The 27167-nt window shown below is 33.1% G+C and overlaps 1 protein-coding gene across 2 annotated transcripts in view; it reads left to right on the top strand.

Annotated features, from left to right (window-relative positions):
- The window catches only part of Galnt13 (polypeptide N-acetylgalactosaminyltransferase 13), a 472574-nt gene extending 451508 nt beyond the window's left edge, over positions 1–21066 (top strand). Inside the window, exons 10-11 of one of the 2 annotated variants that reach the window (XM_071619398.1) lie at positions 12826–12960; positions 20911–21066. In XM_071619398.1, the coding sequence (XP_071475499.1) occupies positions 12826–12960; positions 20911–21066 (291 nt within the window). Of the gene's footprint in view, positions 1–12825; positions 12961–20880 lie in introns of both variants that reach the window. The other variant, XM_071619397.1, reaches the window with a different exon arrangement.
- Positions 21067–27167: the final 6101 nt, after the last annotated feature.

The raw sequence follows: 27167 nt of genomic DNA, 5'->3' as shown, positions 1-27167 counted from the left end.
ACTGGAAATAAACACACAGAGGGAGATAGAGATATGTATGTCTATCTACCTATCTAATTCTGTTTAAACACACTTTGCAACAGTTTTAAATATAAATAAGTAAATAGGCACATAGTGAAATTTAAAAGAATCTTTCACAATACAAGTGTCATAATTCTCTAGAGAAGACATTCAGAACATGATCTGATAAGGACAGCCACAGGTCCAAGAAATTTCACGAAGCAGTCAGGAAGCACAGAGAACAGAGTGTGCGGAACAACAGTGAGAAAACTGGCTTAGGCAGAGTTGAAGGACTGGACAGAGACGGTGGAAAATTAAGTTTTATACATAGAGGAGCTAAGATGATAGTGGAATGTAAATGTCTGGGATTTTTTATGAGGACACAAAAGGACCAAAAAGCCTTCAGACTAGAGAGCTGTTGAAGAATAACTTATCTATTTGTAATAAATCTCATGAAAATACCCGGACATGCACTTTTGTTATTAAAAATGACATAGTGAATACAGCCAAAATGAAAAGAGCTTTCCAATCTTGTTATTTGGTGCCCAGGTATAATTTCTCAGCAAGCAAGAACAGAATATGGAACTTTTTTTTTCAATTCATTTCTTTTATTCTGTTATCAAAGAATTCTATCCAATACAGAGCAAGAACCTACATGTGGTATGTACAAAAATGATACCTTGCCATTAAAGAGAAAGGGCTTCAATTGGTTACCATGGAAACCTCCTAGTGTCCATTCCAATTTCTAATAGAGCATCTTAATCTTCTAATGGAAACCTACCAGATAAAATATTTTCTACTGCTATGTTTTGGTTCTAACTCTTTAAAAAGATTTGAAATGTTTAACTTATTTAAAATAAGTAAAATAATTGTGTATGGTTGTAATACAAAAAGTTGTCGTTATAAGCAAAAACATTCAGAGATGCGTTTAGGCTCATTGTAATGCTTTGGAATGATCAAAGTGGTCATGACTAGTCCTCATTGCCAGTGTTCAGCCCATGGTCTACACACTGCTGAGAGTAGTGCCACTTCTGGGTGGCAGAAATTGTCATGCTCCAATCCTAACACCAAGGAGACCTGATTTTTTAATTAATTCAGTGAATTAACCAATTGGCCTAAAAAATTTTATTTTAAATATAGGCACATGAAGTCATGATCCCCAATTTTAGACTGAGGTTTTTAGATACAGGTTATAATTGATTTCCAAAATCTCAACTACATAAGAATTTAAAATGATATATGTGAATGGTTCCCTCCAGGGAATGGAGCCCAACTTTCTTCCTGCCCTTGTATGTGTGGTGTACTTATTAACTTGCCTTCAAAGAGTGGGACATAGAACGTGGTGGTAACTATATAGTAGAGAAACACTAGGAACTACTACCATAGGTCCATGATCAAGGTGCTGCACTGTAAATCATGTTGAGACCATGCACCTCTGGTCAGATGTCAAAAGAACACCACTGCAACTTTGTGGTCTTCCTGTTCAAAACCTATGACCCCAGTCTAACCATGACAGAAACATTAGACAAACTCAAAATGAGGGACATTCTCTAAGATACCTGAAAAGTACTCCTCAAAGCTATAAAGGGATCTTTACAAAGGGACCTCAGAATAGACTTAATGAGAAAAGACAACTAAATATAGTGTGATATCCTGATGCGATCCTAGGAAAAATGCACATGAAATTAGGGTAAAACTAATAAAATCTGTATACAGTATAGAGTTTAACATAAAAATTAATTTTATAACCAAGGAATAAAATACCATGTGTGTGAGAAGAACATGGGATTTGGGGCCTGACATCTAGTTCAAAACCTGATTGTCTCACTTGCAGACTGAAAGACTTTATGGGATTTTTTTTTTAACCTTTGGAAGCATCATATTTCTGACTTGCAAAAGAAGAAGACCTATGCTTATTTTAGAGGTTCACTGAAGAAATGTGTAATTTATAATCTGTTATATAATATTTAATATAAAAAATATTTCAGGGCTGCGTATATAGCTCAGTTGGTAGAATACTTGCCTTGCATGCATAAGGCCCTAGGTTTGATCCCCAGCACAAGAAAAAAAAAAATAGAGAGATAGATAGATAATTTCAAATGTCAGCCATCTTGCCTTATACACATCAAGTGCTCCTAGAGTGTAGTTTACTTTCTCTGCTTCTGCTTGCTTCCATCCCAGTATCTGAAGGCCAGCACCTCCGCCCCTTTGCCTGAGGGTTCTTGCTGTCAGAGGCAGCTTTGTCCATCTAGTCACACCCAGGGAGCTAATCAGTTCTGCTCTCCAGAAGCTCACCTCAAGCAAAGCTGAGGGCAGGTGTTGTATAAATAAACATTGCAGCTCAGTCCCACTGCAAAAGGACTGATACTGTGGTGGTGTTTCTACATAGGTTACCAGAAATCTGTAATAGGACTGTGCTACTGTTAGCCACAATATAATATATAATATACCCTTTGTCAGCTGCTGTCCCTTCTCTACTCCTATATGAGCTTCTGTATGAGTCTTTTCTGGTATCATCTTGCTTTTGGACAGACCAAAATTAAATAGACCCTTCTCTTAGTGTTCAGCAACACAGAATGCTATAAGTGAATCAGAAACCACCTAGACAAATTTAATCTTGTTTATATCAATGTAAATGTTATGGTAATAATTGGGAGGTGGTGGTTGTTGTTGCTGTTGTTGTTATTATTATTATTATTTGTACCAGGGATTGAACTCAGGGACACTGGACCACTGAGCCACATCCCCAGCCCTATTTTGTATTTTATTTAGAGACAGAGACTCACTGAGTTGCTTAGCACCTCACTTTGGCTGAGGCTAACTTTGAACTGCCACTGGGATTACAGTCATGCCCCACTGTGCCCAGCTTGGAGGTTAATTTTAAGTCATGTGTAATTTAAACTAAAGAGTCATTTATCTTTACTGAGTAGAGGAATTATTAGTGTACAGGAAGTGTATCTTTATGTCATCTGGAACATTATAATTTACCTTTGGGACTACCCATACATTTACTATCTTTGTCTGATTATATGCCACATTCCAGAGTTTTGGAATTTACCTCATGATTACAAATCCAAGCCTTTGAGACAGGGGCTGGGGTTCTGGCTCAGTGGTAGAGCACTCGCCTAGCACACATGAAGTGCTGGGTTCAATCCTCAGCACCACATGAAAATAAATAAATAAATAAAGGTATTGTGTCCAACTACAAGTAAGAAAAAATTTTTAAAAGACCTTTAAGACATAGGTAATGTTACAAAAATACTAGTAAAATGTTTTTCAATAGTTTGGCTCAAAATCTTTTGCCATTAATTTGTAACTAACAAATACCAAAATAAATATAATAGTTTATATAGAAGTCATGTGAAGTATATAGATAGATTGATAGATAGATGCACACATATATATACCATGTGAATTACACATACATATATATTACTTCTATGTCTGTTTTTAGGCACAGTGAGAACCTTAAATATTGTGTATCTTACTATACAATGGTACATACCAATGACAGCCATGAAAGAAAAGCATACATTTAGTTTACCTATGAGTGAAGAATATTCATGCAGGAGTTTACTTTTCATCATTTGCAATTTATGTGCTTGTGGATTAGTTCCTCAAATAATAAAATATTTAAGGAATGATACAATTTGAAAGAATGCCATTAAAAGAGAGAATTTATTACAGAAAATCACTATAACAAGAATCCAGAGAACAGAGTTTAAATTTGGTTGCACAGTGGAGGAAACTTATACTCAAATAGTTATTTATGTATTTAATCTAACGTTAATAAAGGACATGTAATGTTCTAAACCCTGACACATTTAACACATTCAAAATTATCTGTTGAGTAAATTAATAAATAAATGATTAGATGAAAAAAAAAAGCATAAAAGTCACTCCATTTGGACAGAACAGATATGGGTTTTGAATGTATCCTTTTTCCTGGTGGTCAATATATATGTTTCTATTGTTGCTTAAGAAGTTGCTACATAGAAGACAATTATTATTTCATAGTTCTGTAGGTCAGCAATACAGCACAATGTCTGAGTTGTCCTCAGAAGTTCTCATACAGCTGAAATCAAGATGTTGGCCATAGTTGTGGTATCATCTGAGGCTCAGGGTCCTTTCTAAGTTTCCTTGCTGGTAAAATTCCATTTCTTGCAGCTATAGGACTAACTCCGTCCTGGTTTATTTGTTTTCTGACTCTTCCAGTAGTTGCTCTCAGCTGTTTAAGGCTGCCCTCAGCTCCCTGCCACATGGCCCTCTTCAAAACAAGAGCTTTCATCCTCAAGGCCAGCAGCAAAATCTTTCTTTGCTGTTGGCTAATCTGAGGTCTTATATAACATTTTACATAACATTCCATAATCCTGGAGTGATTTTCCTATCATAGTCACAGTCTCTCTCACACTCAAGGGAAGGAGGTTATATAAGGCATGTGCACCAGGGGACGGGAAACTTGGGCCATCTGCACAATGTACCACAGTCAAATTAAGCAACATCTGCACATCCAAGCATATGTAGTGGGATATAATTTGGAAGGATTCCCAATTGGGCTAAATTTACAATTTATAGTCTTTGATATTACAGTAGTAAAATATGAGTATGTAGAGCAGAATGCTTATATATTTGATTTCAAAAGTTGTAGACTTCCTGTAAATGCCTTTAGGGCAGAGTGAAGTATTAAAAATGCATAAACTTTTAATATCAGGAAAATTTAAAATAGGAGGATTTAATAATGAAGTAGAAAGAAAATAGAAATGTCAGTCACACTGTGTTATTGTATTAGTTCATGCTGCTTATGTGGTATCTTATACTCTTGCTGTTTTCTAGAAAGTGGACTAGAAAATTTCAAAGACAAATTGTTTTCATTTCAATTCAATAAGATATTATTGGGCACTGCTCTGTTCCTACAGTAATTTCCAAAGGGATTCAAATATATCCTTAGAACTGCTATATGGGGAGCAATGTTTTATTTAAAAAACAAATTGCCAGTGGGAAAAGATGAGGTAGAATATAATCAAATGTAGATATTATGCATGAATAGTTCACAGATACTCACTGACATTCAGACATTACTTGAGGCAAGTACTGTGTTTAGAGCTCATATGAATTCCTAATTCAACCATTTAAAATAGCCCATGAAACATGAGGCTCTTTTCCCAGATGGGGAAACCAAGATTTTGCAAAGCTTCACAAAAACTCAAGTTCTGATGAGTGATTGATCTCAAAACCAGGTCTGCCTAAACCTATAGTTTTAAGCATTACCCTGCTCTAAAGATTAACAGTAATGAAAGCTGCCTGCAATGCAATGTGGATAAGCTATCAGTGGAAAAGTAGTTACAAAGCACTAAATGGAAGAAAAAAAAAAAAAAAAAGAAAGACAGAATGCATTAAGAATTAGGAGTTTGTTCTTTTCCTTGGCAATGTGAAGTGAGAAGGATGGTCCTGATAAAATTAGCACATACCATGTAGCAACAATATGATCTGGTGAGATGAAAAAAACAAGAGCTAAGGTTTTGCAGATGATGTTAAGGTCAGGATGAAAATATTGAACTTGATAACACACCTACAAACTGCTTTTAATATCAGAACTTTAAATATTGAAGCAGTAAAAGACCATAGATATCATACAAGTGTAAGTTAAGAGTCATAGCTGGAAGCTTCCTACTTCTTCCCCTCTACACAAACCACTGAGATAACAGCCAATAGATGGAGCCTGAAATCAATTAAGGCATAGAAGAAGATTCTGTCTGGGAACAAAAGTCTCTGCTTGGTGCCTCCACTGGTAAACTCAGTTCCATATATGTGTTCTTCATGCTGATTTTAAGATGGTGTGACATATGGAGAAGGAGCACATTTTTAAAATAAATTATATTTTTTTGCTTAAAGTCTAATTTTTGTTGCTAAACAATTTTTCCTTTTATTTTAATACATTTTTTGCTGGTTTATTTTTATAAAATGAGAAAGAAAACTGTTACATGCTTTTTTTTCCCTTATATTTTTCCTTCTGCATGATTGTTGACAAAATTAACTCACTTAAAATACTTAAACAGTTTCCCACAGAGTGTCTAAAGATCTAAAATGACTAACTAATAAGTGTATAAGGGACAGTGGGGTCTAAAGAGCCCCCTGTCGTTAGGCAGGTTGGGCATACTGGATGAGTCCTATAGATTTTTAGCCAGTATCTTCATCCAGAAAGTGAAACCATTGGAATGATATGATATATAGAGACCCTCCAAACTGTGAAACTTTATAGTTGATATAAAATTTCCCAACCAAAACCTTTTTTTAATTAAAGCTAAATGAAATATAAAGAAATCACAGTCTACATAATAAAGCTGAATCTAATATACTGCACTCAATGTGAATACCCAATGAATATTTTGTCTATTCAAAATATGTATTTATTTGTCAATTGTGCATTAATAAAAAATAATGAACAAAGCAAATATCTATCCATCATCTGCCTATATCTTACATCTAAGAACAAAAGAAATCCTGTAGCAAGACAGAGCCAGCAGAGGGCGTGTAGATCTTCAGCCCTTAGCTGAAGCCAGAAATGTCCAGATACCACAGAGCAGAGAGTATCCCTACTTTGCAATTTGCTCTGCTAGAAGTAGGTTTCCCTAACAGTTATGCTAGAAACCTGAGCAGGTTTGTAATTTTTCAAAGAGGTAAAGTGAAAAGAGTATTTTTAAAGAAGTAACTATATGTTTTAATATATTTTTAATATTTTTTAAATGTAACAAATTTTTGAAAAAAAAGTATTGTATAGGTAGTCTTTAATTGTGTAGAATAAATAATTAATTTAATTGCAGAATATTTTAGATCACTGTCACAACAGTCTTTGAAAATTATTTAAATGTTGTTTTGATTTTAAATGTTTAAAAAAAATTATAAATGCCTTCGGATATTCTTCCTCAAAAGAAAAAACCCAGAACAAACTATATACACATGTAAAATAAAGAAAAAAAAATGAAATAAAAACAATTGACATTGAAAATAATTGATATTGAATTAGTTATAATTCCATATATATTGTACTTATTTGAGCACAACATCAATTCAGAGGTAGAAATCAATCTGGCTTCAATAAAGTATGCATAAAAACAGGCAAATCACCTAGTCACAGTAAAGAACTACTTTTTTGAACATATATCCGAATAGAAAGATGATTGTGAAAATGATGCTTTTGAAAATATAATAGGATGTTATGCTTTTCAGTCCAGGCACCAAGATTAAATTTATGTGAAATCTAAAAATCAGGTTTCTTATAGAAATTTCAATGATAAGTTGGAAAGCTGTTCCATGACTTTTAGAGTCTTCAGTCAGCACAAGGAATAAAAGAGGAAGTATCAGTTTCTTAAGGCTGCTGTAATAAACTACCACTAATTGTATGTGTTAAAACAACAGAAATTTATCATTTTGTGGTTCTGGAGGCTATAAGTCTGAAATGAAGGTGTCAAAAGTGCTTCACTCCCTCTGAAACCTAGGGGAGAATTATTCCTTGCCTCAGCTAGCTTCTCCTGTTAGCCAGCAGTTCTGGGTGTTCCCTGGCTTGTTCCATGCCTCATTCCAGTCTCTGTCTCTGTTACTACATGACCACCTTTTATCCCTGTATCTTTATCTTTTACTTATAAAAGTATCAGTCATTTTGGATTAAGGACCCACCCAACTTCAATATGACCTCATCATAACCACAAATTACATATGCAATGAACTTTTTTCCAAAAATGTTCACATCCTTTGGTACTGGGGGATAAGGCAACATAATGTAGGGAACACAAATAGACCCATAGCAGAAAGCATCAGAATGTAGAGAAGATTATAAGATTTTCTATGGAGAGAGTAGTTGTTTTTCTAGAGGGAAGGAGCTGGGAGTCTGACTTCAAATGAGGTAAATTTGTGGGTATACAACCCAGTATAGTCATATACAGCCCTAACAACTTGAAATTCTTGATAATGTTTTTGACAGTAGGTCCTTTGCTTACATGTTGCCGTGAACTTGGTAAGGACACCATTTGAGAGCTTGATGTATGCTTCTTCCACTTGGTAAGTTTTGCAAGATGTGACCTGACTCATACCTGACAAAGTTGGCTTGTGACAACTGAAATGAGGGGACTGGACTGCCCTGTCCCCTGTGGTCAACATGCCTCCCAGAGTTTGTCAAATCATAAAAAGTGGATGCTTATAAAAATATGCATTGTCCTCCTTACTAGCACTGCGCTGAGGCTCTCAGGGATGGGAATCTCTAAAGAGCCATACTCTCTATGGATTCAGAGAACAGGAAGGAGTAAGAAACAAACAGCTTGGGTAAGACCTCTCCTAGAACTTTACCATCCTTGAAGAATGAACACTGACTAGCAGCCTGGGGGAATTTGAGAGTGGAGAGAGGCAATGTGAAAAACAAAAAGATACTCAAGACACGAAAATCAAGAAGGCAATGATACCCTTCCCCAACCTAGGCTGCCAACCTAAAGTAGGCCTAACTTACAGAAGAGGATACAATTTGATATTATATTACATTCAGAATTTTGATTAATAATACAAATTGTACATTCCAATTTCTGGATTCCAAGGTGACTTAAGTCAAATAAGCAAAACCTCACGTATACCATATTTTTCACTTAAAAGTAATAAAAGACATAGTGTCTCTTTCAAGGCATTTTATAGGGTTAATAGATGTTATAGGCTGAATTTTGCCCTCCTCAAAATTCATATGTTAAATTCCTTAGTAACTGCCGGCCCTCAGAATGTGACTGTATTTGGAGATACAGTCTTTAAAGAGATAAATAAGGCAAAATGAGATAACTAGGTTGTCCCTTCTCTGATATGACTGGTGTCCTTTAAGAGGAAAGGGGTGGGGGGAGGTGAAGACATGGGGAAGTTGCCCATCTATGAGACAATATGAGAGAGAGACTTCAGAAGGAAATAACTCTACTGATATCTGGATCTTGAGACTTTCAACTTCCAGAATGTTAAGAAATATATTTTTCCCCTTTAGGCTACCCATTCTATGATATTTTTTCTGGTAACCCTAGAAAACTAATACATTAGGAGACAAGAAAAAAATGAGTGGTTATGGCAATAGAAGTCATTTTGGAAGGCATATTAATCAAGAAGTTCACCAAAATTGGGAACACAGAATCTGTCTTCCCTAATAAAACAACTGAAATTAAAAGAACTGCATAAAAAAATGTCCTTTTAAGTAGTTATAGACCCAGTTTAAGTGGCAGACTACATAGCAATATATGCAATACTAGATTGCTTAATAAAAATGTTGTGTATTTAGACAATATGAAACACAGTATATAAAACAGAATATTCAAAAAACCATTAACTGTACTTTATTTAAAGAAATTGACTTATTCTTTGCAAAGGTGTAAGTTGGTATATATTTATAGGAATATTAATTAAACAGTAAAACAAAAAGGCAAATTTATGTTTATATTTTATATTTATTTACATATGTATATAAGTAAGTTTCTTTATGTTTATACAAAGAGTATTACATGTGATTTCTTACTCAGGTAGGTGCCCCATTAGTGTTAACTTTCTATTTTCAGTTATATGATATAAGGAAAGACAGGTTATTTAATTCTGCTTCTAGTCACCTTAGATTAGAGTGAGTGGTCTCTGATCAATCGATGATATTTAAAGTTGATTTAAAGATGCAGTAGAGCAACTAAAACTAAATGTTAGCTTTGTATGACTCAGTTCTGGCTTTAGTAAGAATAAATATCGATTACCAATGATAAAGCAATTTGGGTGGAAAGAGAAAAGGAATAGTTTCCATTTGGGGGGTGAGATTGTACAATGAGACTTTACTAATGAAAGAAACCAATCACAGTTGCCAACAGGTGTGGAAGTTTGCTCTAAAGTGCTTCATAAGTGTTTGGCTTTAAAATATTTTATCTTATGTTATGGTTGAGCATAGAGGTTCAACTACAGTAGCAGGAGAGCCAACTGGGCAGGTTCTGAACTGGGATTCACACATACTAGGAGTACTGAGACAAGCAACAGACCCTGGGTATGGGGAACAGTTGCTTCTCACAAAATCTAGCAACAGATTTGGGGTTGTCTCCAAGGTATGAGGAACTCAGAAGTGGTGAATCTAGAGGGACAAAATATGTGAGTGGGATGGTACTAGTTGAAAGTTTCAGGAAAGTCTGTCATCAGGATTAAAACCATTTCCTCAGGACTGTGGGCATGGCTGTAGGGCGGGCACAGACTGGCCAGAGCAAACCCTGCAACTTATTGAGTACTGGATATATCATCAAAGCAGGGATCCACATACAAGTCCACACCTGGGAATAGCTCCAGGATTGGAATAATAACAAATATTAGTTACTGAATGCTTTCCATGTACCAGGACCTTGCAAGCATTCTGTGTGTATTGTTTCACTACATCCAAAGTTGAATCCCATGAACCTCTACAGTCAGGGTCACTTAAAAAACACAAAAGTGGCAATTATGATTAAAAAGACAATCAAAAATAAAGAAATCATATCAAACCTTATCATTTCAAGATCAAATCAAGAAGGAGAGTTATATACTAACATGCACCGACTATTAATATAGAGGGTAAAATAACCATCACAGAAACAATCAAGCACAAAAATGAGATACGAAACCAAATTATTCTCAGTTATGAAACCAAATTATTCCCAATTTTATAGGAAATAATGCCAGGGGAAAAAACCTAAATTATTACTTACAGATTTATATTTTTCATAAAAGCTACTTATATGCCAAGTATTTCACCAATGGTTAATTTTCTTTCAATTTCAAACAACTAAGAAAGATAATTTCAGGTAGATGATAGATAGATAGATAGATAGATAGATAGATAGATAGATAGAGGCTCAGAAAACATTTTACAAACATATCATTCTTGAATGTAAATTACTTTAGATAGCTACTAGTTCACCAAAGAATGCATCAAAATTAGAATTCAGGAACAAAGAATGTGACAGACTGCTCTAGAGATATCTCAAAAGGTAGTTTCCAAATTGTCACAGAGGCTTGAAGATAATCCATGCTGATACCATTATCATGCATGTTGTAAGAGACTTGAATGTGTGTGGTCTGAGGTCTCTTTTGGTGTCATGTCTCTACAATTAAATGACAGCAATTTCAATGTGGAAGGTTTTCCTTTAGTATTGAAATAATGCTACAATGAGCAAAAATTTTTCTCTAGATCTTTCTCTCCCTCAGTTTATGACTCACTACTAGACTCAATTATTTAATTAAATAATATTATAATTGTGTTTTTAAAAATAATGTTTGAGAAGAATACAGGCTTATCTTTGGTTTTTTTTTTTTTTTCCTTTTATTGTTCTTCTGGTTACTTGATGTTTTTCATTAAAATATGAACATGAAGAAGTAATAAAGATGGGACTTTTCTAAATTATATACACGAAATCCATGATATATTTATGTAATCTATTAAACTAGCATAACATACCTCTCAAATGTTTATACTGTTGAATAAAATGTATAACCCTTGTGAAAAATCTTTTTTCAGAGGTGGACTTAATCTTTTTTTTAAGGTTGTTCGTGGTAACAGTCTGGACTTGCAGCTTCCTCTCACAACTTCTTGTGACTTTTGGAGAAACTGAGTAGCAATATGTGGAGGGAATCCTTCCAAGATCAACTTGTTCAGTTTATAGACAAGGGATCTGAAGTTGATGAATTGTTCCTAGAGCTGACTTCCTCAAATTTCCTCAGTCTGCCCTGAGATGACCTTTTCCATTACACTCCCTCTGGCATTGCTAAGAAAAAAGAAAGAAATCCACCCAACACTGAACCACACTTACCATAGCAAAAGGAAGAAAACAAATTTTATGATTATTTCATAATAAGCTTCATGAAACTTTAATAGCCAATGTTATAAATAAATTAACTGTACTAAGCACAAACTAACAAAAATTATTATAATTTGTATTTGAATTCTCTAACAATGAGGCCATGATGCATCTTGGCATTTTCTGGATTTTTTGAGACCTGATATAGTTACCCTTAGCAAAAACCACCATAAGAAAGATAAGTATAAGACCCTGTTGTTAATGAAATCTTTGAAGAAGATAATCCTATAACCATCAGAAATCCATTGACAAGCTAGGTGTCATGGTACAGCCTGTAAACCCAGTGGCTCAGGAGGCTGAGGCAGGAGGATCATAAGTTCAAAGCCAACCTCAGCAACTAGTGAGACCCTAAGCAACTTAGCAAGACTGTGTCTCAAAATAAACAATACAAAGGGCTGGGGAATGTGGCTCAGTGGCTAAGCAACCTAGGAGTCCAATTCCCACTAGGAAAAAAAAAAAAAAAAAAAAAACAAGAAACCCACTAACACGATTTAGTAAAATTCACACAATGTTTTATGTTATGGAAAGAAAGGTTTAAATTTCTAGATTAAAAAATACCATTCTCTAGAGTTGAATTGGTCATAACGTGGTAGGAACAAGGACTGCTCTTTATTGAGCTCCACACAGTTTACAAAGTTTGTTTTATTTAATCTTTTGTGAATTTTGTAACAAAAATAGTATACAGGACATAAAGTGACAGCAAATAATAAGTGTTTATTAATTTAATTTGTTAAATTGAGGCTTTACCAAAATCCTATGAAAGAAATGGCATTGTCCCTATTTTGTAGTTGAGGAAAAAGATGGAGATGAACCAGCTTTCTCAAGCTCACATAACAGAAATCATTTGAAAACACAAATGTAACTGACGTAACAGTTTTCACATATGGGATTGTATTATGTTGTGACTTTTTATAAAGTAGATACTATTTTATTGGCTGAATTTTTTTATTTTCAGGTATTTTCTTATACAGCCGACAAAGAAATCCGAACTGATGACTTATGCTTGGATGTGTCCAGACTCAACGGACCTGTAATCATGCTAAAGTGCCACCACATGAGAGGAAATCAACTATGGGAATACGATGCTGAGGTAGAGTATTTTCCCTAACTCCTTAATTAATGCTTAAGGTCAGTTACATATTTTTAAAATGTTAATCCTACTCTTTTGTTTTTCTGTATTGGAAGAATTATATTCCAACCATTCATGCTCAGATGTGATGACATTAGGAGGGCATATCATATAAGTAGGCTTTAGTTAAACTGGTCCATTAGTATGAAACATGAATAATCATTGTTATATGCTTAAAATATGTGATCTCCATGTAAATGTCCAATATAAATTAGGCCAGGGGCGAGCTATACTTATCTGAGAGGTACATATGAAGATGTTCGTATAGCACAATTTGACAATATGTTCTTATTTTCAATTTTTTTAATCTTGCACCATTGTAATCCCTGATATGTTTACTATTATAAAGAATATGGCAAAGAATTCTTTGCTACTTAACATAGAAAATGTTTTCCAGAATTTGATAAACCAGTTTGTCATATAATAAGCCAATATAGCGCACCTTTCTGATAGAGAAGAAAGTAGAGAAAAAACAAAATTATTGATGGGAATTTATAGCTAGGCAATGTGTAAAAATCAGTTCAGCCATCAGATGGAGCTAATAAAAAAGAAATATTTTCTTCAACATAAGGAAGCAGCCTCAGAAACAGATTCATCACTTTCATTTCCCTTTGCTTAGCAAAATGAATTTGTCATACGTGTCACATTTTCAACATTATTAATTGGTCACTGATGTATTTCAAAGAAGAACTGAACTTTATTTTACAAGATAAATAATATAGTAGAGATAAATGGGTCTCACAGATGCAGTGTTCCATATAAGCTTAAAATATTCTGCAATAAAAATATTTAAAAACCAATCTATAGAGTTTTCAGTATTGTTGATATTTTAAACCGGGTCTTCTTTTGAAAACTTTTTGAGTGCCATTCTAATTTGCATGACTTTATGTTTCCTAAGATGAATATCAGGAAAACTGACTGAATTTGTATGGGATTTAAAACTGGTTATATAGGATTAATTCTGGCCTGAAATTTATATAATGTTACTAGTCTCTTGGGACAAAAATTCTTCTGGGACATAATTAAGGACAAACATCCAGATTCCTTTCTGTGTTGTGGCAATGTGTTCTATTGATACTCCTTGCCTGTCAGTATCTTATTCACCTTCTTTGGTCACCATTCTTTTTATCTTCAACTATTATCTGTTATCACTGTTCTTTACATTAAAGCTAGAGAAGACTTTTTCCTCTACTAAAAAAGTATCTAAATCTAAACTCTTAAATCAGTGCACTACCTCTTCTATGAGGAGAAGGAAAGACAAATGTACAGAAAAAGTAGAAATCCTAAAGTAACATTTATTTTTAAATAAAACATTTTATTGTTGATGCTTAGTTTCTTTCAAATGCCAGAAATTTGTTTGGCTTGTACCAAAAGTAAGAGACTATAGCATAAATTTATTCAGATAGGGGAATGATAATTAATTTTGATAAGATATAGCACAATCAAATTTCAGAATACCACTTTTAGTCTTCAAACTTTTCTGTACCTCTTGAGTGAACAATGACTTCTATACTTATAACTGAAGTTGCTTCATTTCTAAAGTAATTCCTGTTAGTAGTTAAGTGTAAACTTTTTTAAAGTGTATATATTCTGTCAGTAACAATGTTGTTGAATGCTAAGGAAGTTTACAAGACAAGTAAAAAGTATGGCTTCATCTAAGATTAAAAAAAAAAATGTTCTTTTTTTGAAAATTTACCCTTTTGGATGATTAGCAGTTATCTGTTGTAGTATTTCAGAGCACTGTAAAATTTCAAGCCACATTAACTTTTCTTTTAGAATATACACACGCAAGCTTATAATGTGCCATAAATGTTAAGAAATTTCATTTTAAATAAGTAATCTGATCACATTACATACAAATAAGTGTCAGAATTTAATTTACTCTCCTATATGTTTATATACTTTGAAAATTATATTGTACAACTTGTCTAATGTCATCACTTTGCCAAATTTTTAGAAATAAGTAAATCATATTGTAGAAAATCACCTGAGAATAGAACAATGATAGGAATAATGCCCTGCCTTTTCAAAATTTCAAGTTTGAAATTTGATTTTATGTGTCAGAAGTCATTTAAAAAGAGTTAGTTTCCAACAAAATTGAAATAAAACATTTATTTTTTTATGGTTTCCTTTAATTTTAAGTTTCATGTTTAGAGTCCCTTTAGTCCACTTAACAGTCCCTATACTTGCTACCCAGAGGGTGGTTCTAGGATCAGTGGCATGCATCACCTGGGAACTTATTAGAAAAATAGAATGTGAGAACTGTGCTTGACACCCTAAGTCCAAATCTCTATTTTAACAATCTCCATTAAAGTTTGGTCTAGACAGTGCCAAATATCTATGAACTTTCCATGGTGTTTTATGTGCTGTTGGAAATTATTGCAAACTTGGGGGGGGGGGGACCATGAATGCACTTTGGAAAATGCAAGGCTTCCAGGGGGTCTAAGGGAGAGAAAGGAAGCAAAGGGCGAGAGGTGCTGGGATGTGAATGAGTCATTGCTCTGTAGCTCTAGTCTTCAGAGTGGAAAATGGGTGAGAGCTGCTCACCGATTCTTCAGTTCTTTATCCTTTGCTAGCAAGGGCAAAATTATTATTCTTTGAGAAACCTCTGAGGTCATGCAGTTTCAAGGCAGAATAAAAATTGGTGGAGTTCACAGAATTACAGAGCTGAAACGTACCTTAAAGTTCTCTTCTTCCAACCTTTATCAGGAGAAAGCTAAAGCACAAAGATTACCCTGCTAGCAGCAGAGCTAGGATTTAGGTTCTAATAAAGTTTTCAAAGAAGCTAGTTATCAGTACAGTTTTGAATCTTACAGTGTGAACAGCTGAAATATTCCATCACCTTATCTCCTATACTCCTTTCAGTCTTAGAAAGGAAAGTCATAAATAGGAGCAGAATTGTTGAAATATCCAGAGACAAATGGAAACAGTGTCATGAGCCCTGAAAACATGGAGTCTATCCAGCTGCTTCAGAATAGAGTTAACCGAGTGCTATATAATTTTATCTGTTTTCTTATACAATTGAATGGTCTTATAAGATTGAGCTTTTTATGCTCTGTGTTTATCATATTAATAAACTGGAGCATAGAATAAATATTGGCTAAGTTTGCACACTCAGATTTCTGGTATTTAATCTAGCAATTTTTCTACTGTACTACATTATTTCTCAAGGTAATTGAAAAACTATAAATAACTAGAGGCTCCCAATGGTGAAGATCTAATAAGCTAAATGTACAGTATTATAAATAAGATAATCAAATGTTAACAGTTATTTGCAGTACCAAATTTTGTTCACATAAGATTTCTCCTTTTCTTAATAATAGGAAAATTATTCTTCGATAAATATGGTCTATTTAGATAAACAGTCATGAAACTACTCTGACACTATGGTCTAATGCTTGCACACTTTAGTTACTCATATTCTGAATATAATTAATGTTCAGTTGCTTTCCTTTCAATTAAATGAAATAAGCTTGTGTTTATAATAAATGCATACTGTTGATTTACTCTGATTTGAAATATAGAATTTCTCACTTTCCTAACTCAGCATTTCTCTTTTGTTGTTGTGTTTTTCTGGTATTTTGTGGTTCTGGAGATTCAAACCCAGGGCTTTACACATGCTGGGCAAATACTGTACCACTGAACTACATAGTCAGCCAATAACTAAATATTTCTTAAATAGCACAATTATAAACTTAACTTGCTGTCTGTCACTTTTTACCTGGTCTAATTTGCTTGATTTAGAGGCAACCTGAGCATCATTAGCAGAGTTATGGAATATCCACCTGGTCTATAATCTCTTGAATAAATTACCAAACACTTCAGTGCCATGAAATGCATATTGTCACAGAGTCAAACAAAAGAGAAAAACTAAATTGAATCTAACAGAGAAATATTTATTTATTAATGGTGCTGGGGACACTAAAGTGATTTTTAAAATTATTTTTATAAAAGTCTGTTGCTCATCCATTCTCTTTTATTCAAATTTTCTTATAGGCTGTTGCACATCCTAAGTGTATTCCAATCTCCTTCAAATTTACATTTTCCTGCAGTATGTGCACTTAATCACATTTCTTTTTGAACATCTAGGCAGCTACATACAGTGTGAGAATCTAATTTTAGATCAGAACACTTGTGCTCAACAAACACTATGCAACAAAGAAAAAAAGGGAGCAAAATATGATGCTAAAAATAAGTCTTGTTTTTCATGTGACTGAGCAAGTTGACTGAGAAAATACTTGTTATGAATTCTATACCCATCTGTATGAAATGTTTCTCAGAGATGAAATATAAGGATTTTTTTCAGTAGGTAAATTATGTTAGATTAATATTTACTGAAATCACAGAAGCTTATATTTAGACTTTACTTACTACCCTCCTCTTTTATTTATCTTTATCAGAAAGCAGGTAAATGGGAATATAATTTCAAGGTAAGTAATCTATAAATACAATGTAGCCATATCCCTGTGTAAAATTCCCAATAAAAACAATGGCTTGGTTTACCTTTTGAAGGAGGTAACCATTAGACATTACCCCTTAGCTTTGATTTTGCATTAGAAACAACTAGTGAATAGAAGTTTCAATAGATAAGTGCTGCAGTTGTAGCTCCTCCTTGTTAATCATCTATGCTTGAGTTTTAGAATGCTTACATCCCATTCTACTGACTGCACAGACTGCTTTGTCAGGTGATCATAATTAATATTTGAGTAACAACTTTACCACATAAATTGTAAAGAGTTGTTATTCTGTACTTGGTCAATAAGGGAAACCTAGCACCTATGTCATGAAATTAAATACCTAAAATAGTCCAAGTTTATTCTTAATCCATTTATCATTATATAACAATTAATTTTATTGGTTTTATTTTAAACTTTTAGTATGCCAACTGAGACTTGTATGATTGGCTCTTAAATCAACTATGCAGTCAGTTGTATTTGTTTATTTAAATATTGTTTTATAACAGTGTTCTTTAATAAAGGTATGATCTAATTATGCAATATTATTTGTCATCAAAATTGTTTCCCTATCCTGATTCCAGCTGGTTCTAAGTATGAATTGTATCTTTGGAAGGGTAGATTTAGAGATACTTCATGATACCCCTTGTCTTAGATAAGGAAATATATTAATATGTTTAATGACAGAAATCATTTCTATGCACCTTAAAATAGTTTGATTTAAATTTATATGTCCAAGGAAATAATAATGTCTTGCATTTCAGAAAAGACCAATTAATTAATGTTATATATAAACAAAACACAATACTCACTTAGGGTTTATTACTTCATTTTATAGTCAATATTTTAAATAAACCCAAATGAAAAGTATTTTGCAGTAAGCTGCATGTCAGCCTGTATGTCACATTGCCTTCAAAATTGAGTTAGCATGAAAACCTTTTAATGAGGCATTTGAAATAAAAGGCAAAGGACTGATATGCTTAACAAAGAGCATTTTAAAGAAAACAATTTGACACACAATATAAAATCATATAAGGTCATGAATGAACTGCATAGGAAGAATATAGATAGCCAATGGAAATTTTAAAAATAATAATTGAAATAGCTATCAAAATAATACATAAAAATTATATCATGAGCGTTATTTTGTCATTTCTTTTTTTATTCTGTAATTATGGCAAACATTTATGTATTAAGAAAAACATAATACCAATGAAGATGCAGTAAAACTGACACGATACTGTAGCCTGGCATTTAGTAAGCCATAGCAGCTGCTGCTGTTCTTACTAAATTATTATCACAGGTAGTTTGGGTAAAGAACTGTACTAATTTGTATTAAAATATTCAGACCTTTTTAATTTCACTTCTAAAACTCTAATTTTCTCTAACTATTTTCTTTAAAATGCTCTTTGTTAATCATTTCTTTAGAAATTATTATAGATGTACACAGATATGTTAAAAATGTTTGTCACAGCATTATTTGTACTAGTTCCAACTCAAAAAGAAACTCCCAAGACAAAAAAAAGTTAATTTTAGCAAGTCTATCTCATAGATATTATTTCCTACTAGTTTTAAAGGATTATTTTAATGATAGAAAATATACCAACATAAACTGAAGAGAGATATATAATGATGACCTTAATTGTACAAATACACATAAATGTTAAAATTACTAGAAAACACAGAGAATATTAATAATTGTTGTCTATCCTGAACAGAATACCCAGAAATCATATTTTGCTTTTTTTTAATATTTACTTTGTTGAAGTTGGGTACAATACTTTCAGTTTTTTATTTATTTTTATGTGGTGCTGAGGATCGAACCCATTGCCCTGCACGTGCCAGGCAAGCACTTCACCGCTGAACCATGACCCCAACCCCATATTTGGTTTTAAGAAATGTGTATCTTAAATAGTTTTATCTGTTTTTAAAAAAGAAAAGTTATTTTTATGGCAGTGAAATTTAGATTTTTAAATTTTCTCCATTTTGTGACTTTTTAGAACAACCTAAAATAAAAGTTTTTTCAAGTTTTTCATGACAATTCTTGTAATAAATATTTCTTAAGAAAATATTATAACTGTGTTTCTTATGATATTGTTATATTTTATTCATGCCATGAAGTCGCTTTTCCTGGCCTTAATATCCTAAGGAAAACAATTTTTGTTTTTGTTTTATGACACGAAAAACCCTGTAGTTCATTCTTTTTAATGACACATGGAATTCACAATTCCTAACAGTAGGGTCTTTGATGTTAACATGACGTTTACCAAAAAAAAAAAAAAGTTTATTGCAAGAAGATAAGTTACTTGGAGTAGGGGATGATTTAGCCTAGAAATTTTGAACAGTGTGTATGGGAAATTCAGGCCTGTTTTTTAAAAAAATAAACTAGTCTTCTTAACAAATAAAACTACATCATTAAAAGTATCATTTTTACAAATAATATATGGTGTATTATAATTGTATCTTTCCTATCTTTAGATATTTCTATAGTAAAATTACCTACCATTTTACTATAGAAGATAAATGCTTGAAACAGTGAATCCAATGATTGTGTCCATTTAGCTGCTCAAGAGATGTAGTTGATTCTGTATTTATGTTCCACAGTGGCTTTTCATTCAGCATTTGAATCTATGCTCTTACATAGTGTCTCGCATGGCTGGCACTGAGCTTGCGGATGCAAGTAGCCATGGTCTATGGACTTTCTGGAGTCTATGCTCCTGAAGAGAACATCTATAGAAAGCGTGAAACAGTCAAATCAATTAGTTAATGAAAAATTATATGTGGAGACCTTGATGAAGTTAAAAGCCAAAATATAGTTGATCGTTTTTCAAGTTTTGCTAACTTTACAGCTGACCTCTAATGAATGTGTCAATATATATGTGGAAACTTGAAAAACTTCAGGTTAGCCCCATGTTCCTCAAGCAGGAACAATTGAATACCATACTGTACAAACTAGAGCAAAGTCTCACAACTTAATTATTCCCCAGATCTTTTCCTATTCCCTACTAAAGTTTAAGTCAAAGGAATTAGAAGGCCAAGCACAGTAATTAATTGAAAATCCTCTGGACTCACAAACTACTTTGAATATATACTCACAAAATAACACTTTTGACCCTAAAAGGCATTTTATTCTTAGATTGTGAGAACATAATCTCTTTTATCCAAAATTCTCTTTCTCCAAAATGTTTCATCATTTGATCTCAAACTCCTCTTCATAGTTCTGTTTTATCTCCATTCAATCCTGCTGAGTACCATTGACATTAAAGCCATCTAAAAGAATGTGGCTCACAGCTCCATGGATGCAATTATTGTGACATGTGTCTTCCATCCTTATCCAGTAGAAATTGTGTGTTGCCCAGGATGATTGATTTATTACTGCCTTTGTACTTGATTTTTGTCATTATTCATTATTTTCTTTGTCAAACAGACCCACACTATTCTTCATATAACCACCCAGTCCTGTCTCTCACTAAGCAAAGTAGCTGATGGCTCTCAACATCTCACTGTGGAAGCATGTAACGATAGTGCTTGGCAAAAATGGCTACTAAGAAACTATACCAGAACAGAAGTTTTTAGGAATATTTTTGGGAATCTTACTGATTACTTTCTCTAATCATTTTTAGTGATTCACGTTGCAGACTTTAGTATATTTGTTTAGTACTTTTGCTATGCTTGGTCATTGAAATCTGGAAACTTTTTAAAAATATGGTTTAAAAAAATTTTATGTATGGCATCTTTTTATGTCTTTTGCTTCTTAGCTTCTCATTCATTTGGAGACTGTATATATTAAGTAGTGTTTAGTATATCATTAACATATATATATTTTCTATTTCAAATATATGTACATAAATATAATTAATAAAATATTTTATTAAATATCAACGTTTTCTTGGGCTAATTATAGCCATGTCTGTGACAACAGAGTCTGTATCAGAGCTGATTAAAAAAAAAAAAAAACTAACATAGTTAAAATATCTAATAGCTGAAAAAAATGAAATGTTTAATCTGTATTGTTTATTTAATTTTGTTGATTTTTAATAGGTGCTTTTGTTGTTTGTAGATGTAGCACACTCCTTATAAAGTATATAGTTATTTTAATCTGAAATACTAAGAAAATGCACTATTAAATACTAAATAAGATGTAATTTTCAATAACTTTATGAAAAAATTCTAAGCATTTATTTGTGGTGAAGTTGTATAATTATAACAATAAAACTTTTTTAAAATAATATCTTTTATCTCTCCTTGTATGATTTATGACTGTCTTCTCAGTAAGGAATAAAATGAAGCATGTATTTAAAATCAGCAAACTGATGAGCAATTCTGGTAAACATTGCAAATAAGAACACATCTTAGTACTTGATTTTATTGGATTTATCACTCAGTAAATGTGATTTTATGTTGTCCAATGCCTTACTATGAGAATGCTTGGGAGGTTAGGGAGGCTTTTTGGTTCCCATGTACCAGCTAATGGATTTTAGTGCAAGACACAATGGACCTTGAATTGCTTGCAACATAGCTGTCAATGGAAGTATGGAAAGTGGATGGCAATAGGGGTATTTTTGGATTTGAATCATGTTTGAGATAAGGACATTCTGAATATAAGTCAGAAAAGTTTAGACCCTTTGCATAAAGAGGACTTGCATGGAAGGCAATTTACATATATTATATTAGTGTGCTTTCATATTAACCATACCTGGTATGTGCAATGCCCAACAAGGGACATTTTTAAAACTAAAATTTCACCTCCCATGTCTACTTATAGAGTTCTAGGGCAGAGACCACCACAGCTCGTTTCTCTTGTTAGGAAATCTTGTGGCAGTTCCCCCAGCACTTCCTACAGGCTTCTGGAAGACAGCTTCTGCGCAGGTGACAGCCCTGTGCAAGATTATGAGATCCACTCAGCCAGATGTTGAAACCATCCTGGCTTAATAGTCTTATCCTCACAGGAATTATCTCCTGTTCCAGCTCTACAGGCAGTTCCAAGAACCCAATGGGACACTGGAAATTACAGGAGTCTACACTCAGAATACCCAAATTTATCTTCTTACATGAATTTAGTATTTTACCAATTTTTCAGTTGCAGAAGCAATTTATCAATCAGAGGTCATTTTTACCATAAACTGTGTTTCCTAGGAACATATAGTTAGCTGTTTTATCTTTATCAGGTTGCTAAGGGACCAGAGTTAGTTAGCTGACTCAAGGTCTATTTATTTTTAGCAGAAGAGGAAGGGGTATTTGTAAGCATTTATAAATCTAACCAAGTATTTTCTGACAAAAAAAAAAAAAAAATCTGGTTCCTTAGAATGATTTGGTGGCTTGCCCAAATATTCACAGCTAGTAAGTGACGGAAGAGGAATTCACACAAGTCTATCTGAGCCTAAAATGTCTGATTTTCTACTGCACTTCAGTAAAAAGGAGAAATTTTTGGTTGGTCTTTGTTATCTTAGCAGCAGTGTGTTTAGGCTATTAATAAATACCTTCAAAAGAAATATTCATGCATTTTTAGAAAGAACAATGCTTACTAGTATTTTTTTAAATTGTCATCATTTGTGTAATGTTTGATAATACTTAATTTGATCCTTCAAGAGAAAAGATCTCAGTTTATTCCAATTTGGCCTAAGGTATCTGATCTGATCATTGATCAAAGAATCCATCTGTCATGTGGGATCAGCTTAGACTAAGATAATGACAGAGCTTTGTGGGATAGTTCAATGGGCAATAATGTATTAGATATAAGTACAGTTCATACTTTCTTAAAAAAAGGACCTAATAGAAGCATGAAATGGTAAGTGATTTTTTTGAAGGAGAATATATATACAAATGACCTCAGGTAAGTAACAAAATTGAAGGATTCTTTTTTGATGTTGACTAGAACTTTTTAGGGAAAAAAATTGCTTTAGTTTCATTTGGATCTTTTTTAACTGGCTGGTGTTTGAATTTCTGGCACGATGAAAAGAATAAATCAACTATCTTCCTGCCTTTCTATCCTTGACAATTTCTTTTTTCTCCATTTTTGAGTATAAATAGTTTGATTCATGTATTAAAAAGCAACAACAAAGGTCTCAATCTTGAAATCTCCTTCACTTCTAGTAGTTTTGCTCTTTTAATTTCCTACTTATTGTTTATTGGGCATCCTCCACCACAGCCAATTCTTTGTTCTGTCTTTCCTCACAACAGGGCAGCTCTGAGTGTTTTCAGTCCTAATCTAAATGAATAATAGGAAGGGAAGGAGGGGAAGGAAAGATTTTGTCAACCATTAATTTTGGTAATTTGCACAAAAAAGGGGGAATCTGGGGTGCTATTTTAAAGATATACCCACAAATAACTTCATAAATTTTTCTGGTTGGGGAGTTTTTCATCTAATGTGGTTCTAGGCATTGCCTATGAAACTGAAGAAAACTATATATAATTAGTACATATAAAGCACATGGATTTAAAAAAGATATATCTGGAAATTTCAAAAATGTGATTTTCAATATAATTGAGAACACCTTTTAGAATTATGAAGAAAGTAAAAATAAACAAGCATAGCACTTTTAAAAATCTGATCATAATATCTCTGCTATTATTTGATATTCATATGTTCAAATTCTTAAAAATGTATATCAAAATATGGTGATCATACTATCAAGACAGATCATTTGTTGCCATGAATCACTATTCTAAAATAAATGTGTCAGATACTATGGTTTGTTTAATATTTTGAAATGGGAACATCACTAGCAGTTTTGTTCATTTGGGCCACAGCTGTGACATCTATTTGTATGTTTACCAAATAGTTACTGAATAACACATGCCTAAGAAAACTAAGCTTTTGTGAAAGCTTGTTAATTTTTGCAGCCCTCAACTATACTTAGAGCTCACAATGGGCTTTTTGCAAAGAAGCCTGAATTTTTGGCAACCCATGATAAATATTAGCCAATTGCTTTAACTATCTGCAAATAAAGGTGCATTAGACAAGAATAACTCCTTAACCATCAGAGTTGTATAATTAACTCAGAGACACCTATGCACAGTTCCTTCTACAAACATATCACAATGTAATACACTGAAAAAAAAATCATAAAGGATTGTTTAAAAAGCTTTTTTGATCTGATGTGCTAGTAAAGCTAAAGATGAAAGAGGCTGAGCTGATTATTGATTATCTTTTACAGAGACTCACGTTGAGACATGTTAACAGTAACCAATGTCTAGATGAACCTTCTGAAGAAGACAAAATGGTGCCTACCATGCAGGACTGTAGTGGAAGCAGATCCCAACAATGGCTGCTAAGAAACATGACCCTGGGGGCATGAAGACTATTTCCCCCAAGCCATCAAAGTGTCTATACTTTTGGTTTTCCATTATTTCAATGAGGGGAAAAATAATAACTGCTGAAATGAAAGTTTTAAAAATCCTTTTAGTATTCTAAAACATAGTTGTTTATAATTCATTTTTAGGAATGTTGGATTATTTCCCTACTAAAATTTGTATCTCATTGAAGAAGCACATAAAAAACATAAATAATAGCCAAGTGTTATTAAGCTATGGAACAACTTGAAAAACAAATTGTGTTTGTTTTAAAAAAATCTTACTGCCCTCATGTCACAAGGTTAATGGGAGGTTAATTTATTTTTTGCTGTCATAGTGATTGAGAGAGACATAATGTAAATGCCTTACAAAATATCTTCATTATGAAATATTATCAATTGCTTTATATATTCACTCTTTGTACTGGACCTTCATAGGAACATGTTGAATTTCTATGTCAACAAATATGATCACAAATTATTTCTGAGCATCGAATTCATTGTACAAAATATCAGGTTCCACATTTTGTACCAGGAAAAAAATTTAAATTGGATATTGAATTCATAGTCTTTACAAAAACATCACATTTAAACAAAAAAAGAAAGAAGAATTTGAAAATTCGCTTTAAATAGGAAATGCAAATTCAAATGAAACAAGCAGAAATTAGCCAGATATTGAGGAGAATGATGGAGGGAAATGGAAACAGTCCTTGGAAGAGACATGGCGGCTGGGTTGCAATCGTTCCTAACACAGGCTGAAGACAAACAATTCCATGGCACAAGCTAAATCTGTAGCCATGTCCCTATCTCCACAAACAACATCCCCTTCCTCTTTAGAGTCTGTGGCTTATCACACTGTACAGAATTGTAGGACCAAGTTAGAGTTTTAGACTTAATCTTTAACTCTCTCACACTTAGAAATTTTAGTTTAATCACTATTATAGTTCTAATTTTTAACTTTAATAAAATGAATGCATTGCTATTAGAATTTCATTGTTATGCCATCATACTAACATTTTCATCACCAGGGGACTGAACTCTATACATTCATTAAACTTTTATTTTAATTAAACTGCTAGATATCAATTACTATAAATTATGACTCACATAATTAGAGAAGCTTTACATGTTGTTCATCTTAAAACAGTTTGTGTTCAAGATACATAAACAATAGGAAAAAAGGGGGAGAAATATCAATCAGTGAGATTCTTACTAATAAGTTACTGTATTTGACATTATTTTCAGTGCCCATAAATTTGCTTCACACAAGTGTTTTATTTGTGATAAATGTATTAAGCAGCTCAAAATAATTGGGAGCTGGGAGTGGGGCAGAGGATGGCAGATATGTCTTCTGAAGCAGAAGATTCCAATTTTTTTGCCCTCATCTTTTCCATAAAAGCTCTTTAAAAAACTATATTGTGGTTGCATACAACTTCCCCCATGTACCTACAATCTTTTATAATGAAAATACAAACATTTTCTGAAGGTTAGTAAGTTCTTGAATGGTTTTCATAGGTAGCATTCCTTCTACTGTTGACTTTGTATTGGTTCAGTTCTAGAGAAGGAATGTCCAAGGTGGAGCATTTTAGATTTGCTCCTAAAAATGTAGACATCCACACTTGGAGGTCTTTGTAAATCTCTCAGTTTTCTAAAATTGTAAGAAAAAGTTTGAATGTCAGAGAATTTTTTTAAGGATAGACTCTGTAATTGACAACAAATTTAGAAAGGCAGATCTCACTGCCAGAGCCAGTGAACCACTCCCTTAAATTGATCATGGCCTCTCAAATCAGGCCCGACAACAATCCCATTTCCCATTTCTGACACTCCCCCCCACCCCCCACCCCCGCCATTTTCTACTTGTCCTGACTAAAATGCATTGTCCCTTAAAATTGAAAAGCTTAAAATAATTATTTTTCTTTTCTTTCTTCCTTTTTTTTTTTTTTTTGGCCCGTCTTAATTATACATAATAGTGAGACTCACTATGTCACATTTGTACCTGTACATAATTGATCTAATTCCCCACTCCTGCCTCCTGAACTTGCTGTACTCTAGTGATCTCCCTGCTATTATTACTATTATTATTCTTTTAATTAGTGCATTATAATTGCATATATAAAACAGATTCATTGTGGTATATTCATACATGAACATATCATACTTTGATGGACGTCATTCCTCAGTACTTTCCCATTTTCCTCCCAGCCCCTTGATCTTTCTCTACTTTATTAATCTCCCTTCAGTTTCATGAGAAATCCTTTTTTAAAGTTTTATTTTTCTCTAGCTTCCACAAATAAAAAAAAATTTGATGCTTGATTTTCTGAGTCTGGCTTATTTCACTTAGCATGAGGTTCTCCAGTTCCATCTATTTATCAGCAAATGACATAATTTCATTCTTCTTTTTTTTAAATTCCATTTTTTTTTT

Source organism: Marmota flaviventris, chromosome 11, assembly GCF_047511675.1.
Source record: "Marmota flaviventris isolate mMarFla1 chromosome 11, mMarFla1.hap1, whole genome shotgun sequence".
Lineage (NCBI taxonomy): Eukaryota > Metazoa > Chordata > Mammalia > Rodentia > Sciuridae > Marmota > Marmota flaviventris.
The sequence above is the reverse complement of the archived record's forward strand: the minus strand, read 5'-3'. Positions and strand labels throughout refer to the sequence as shown.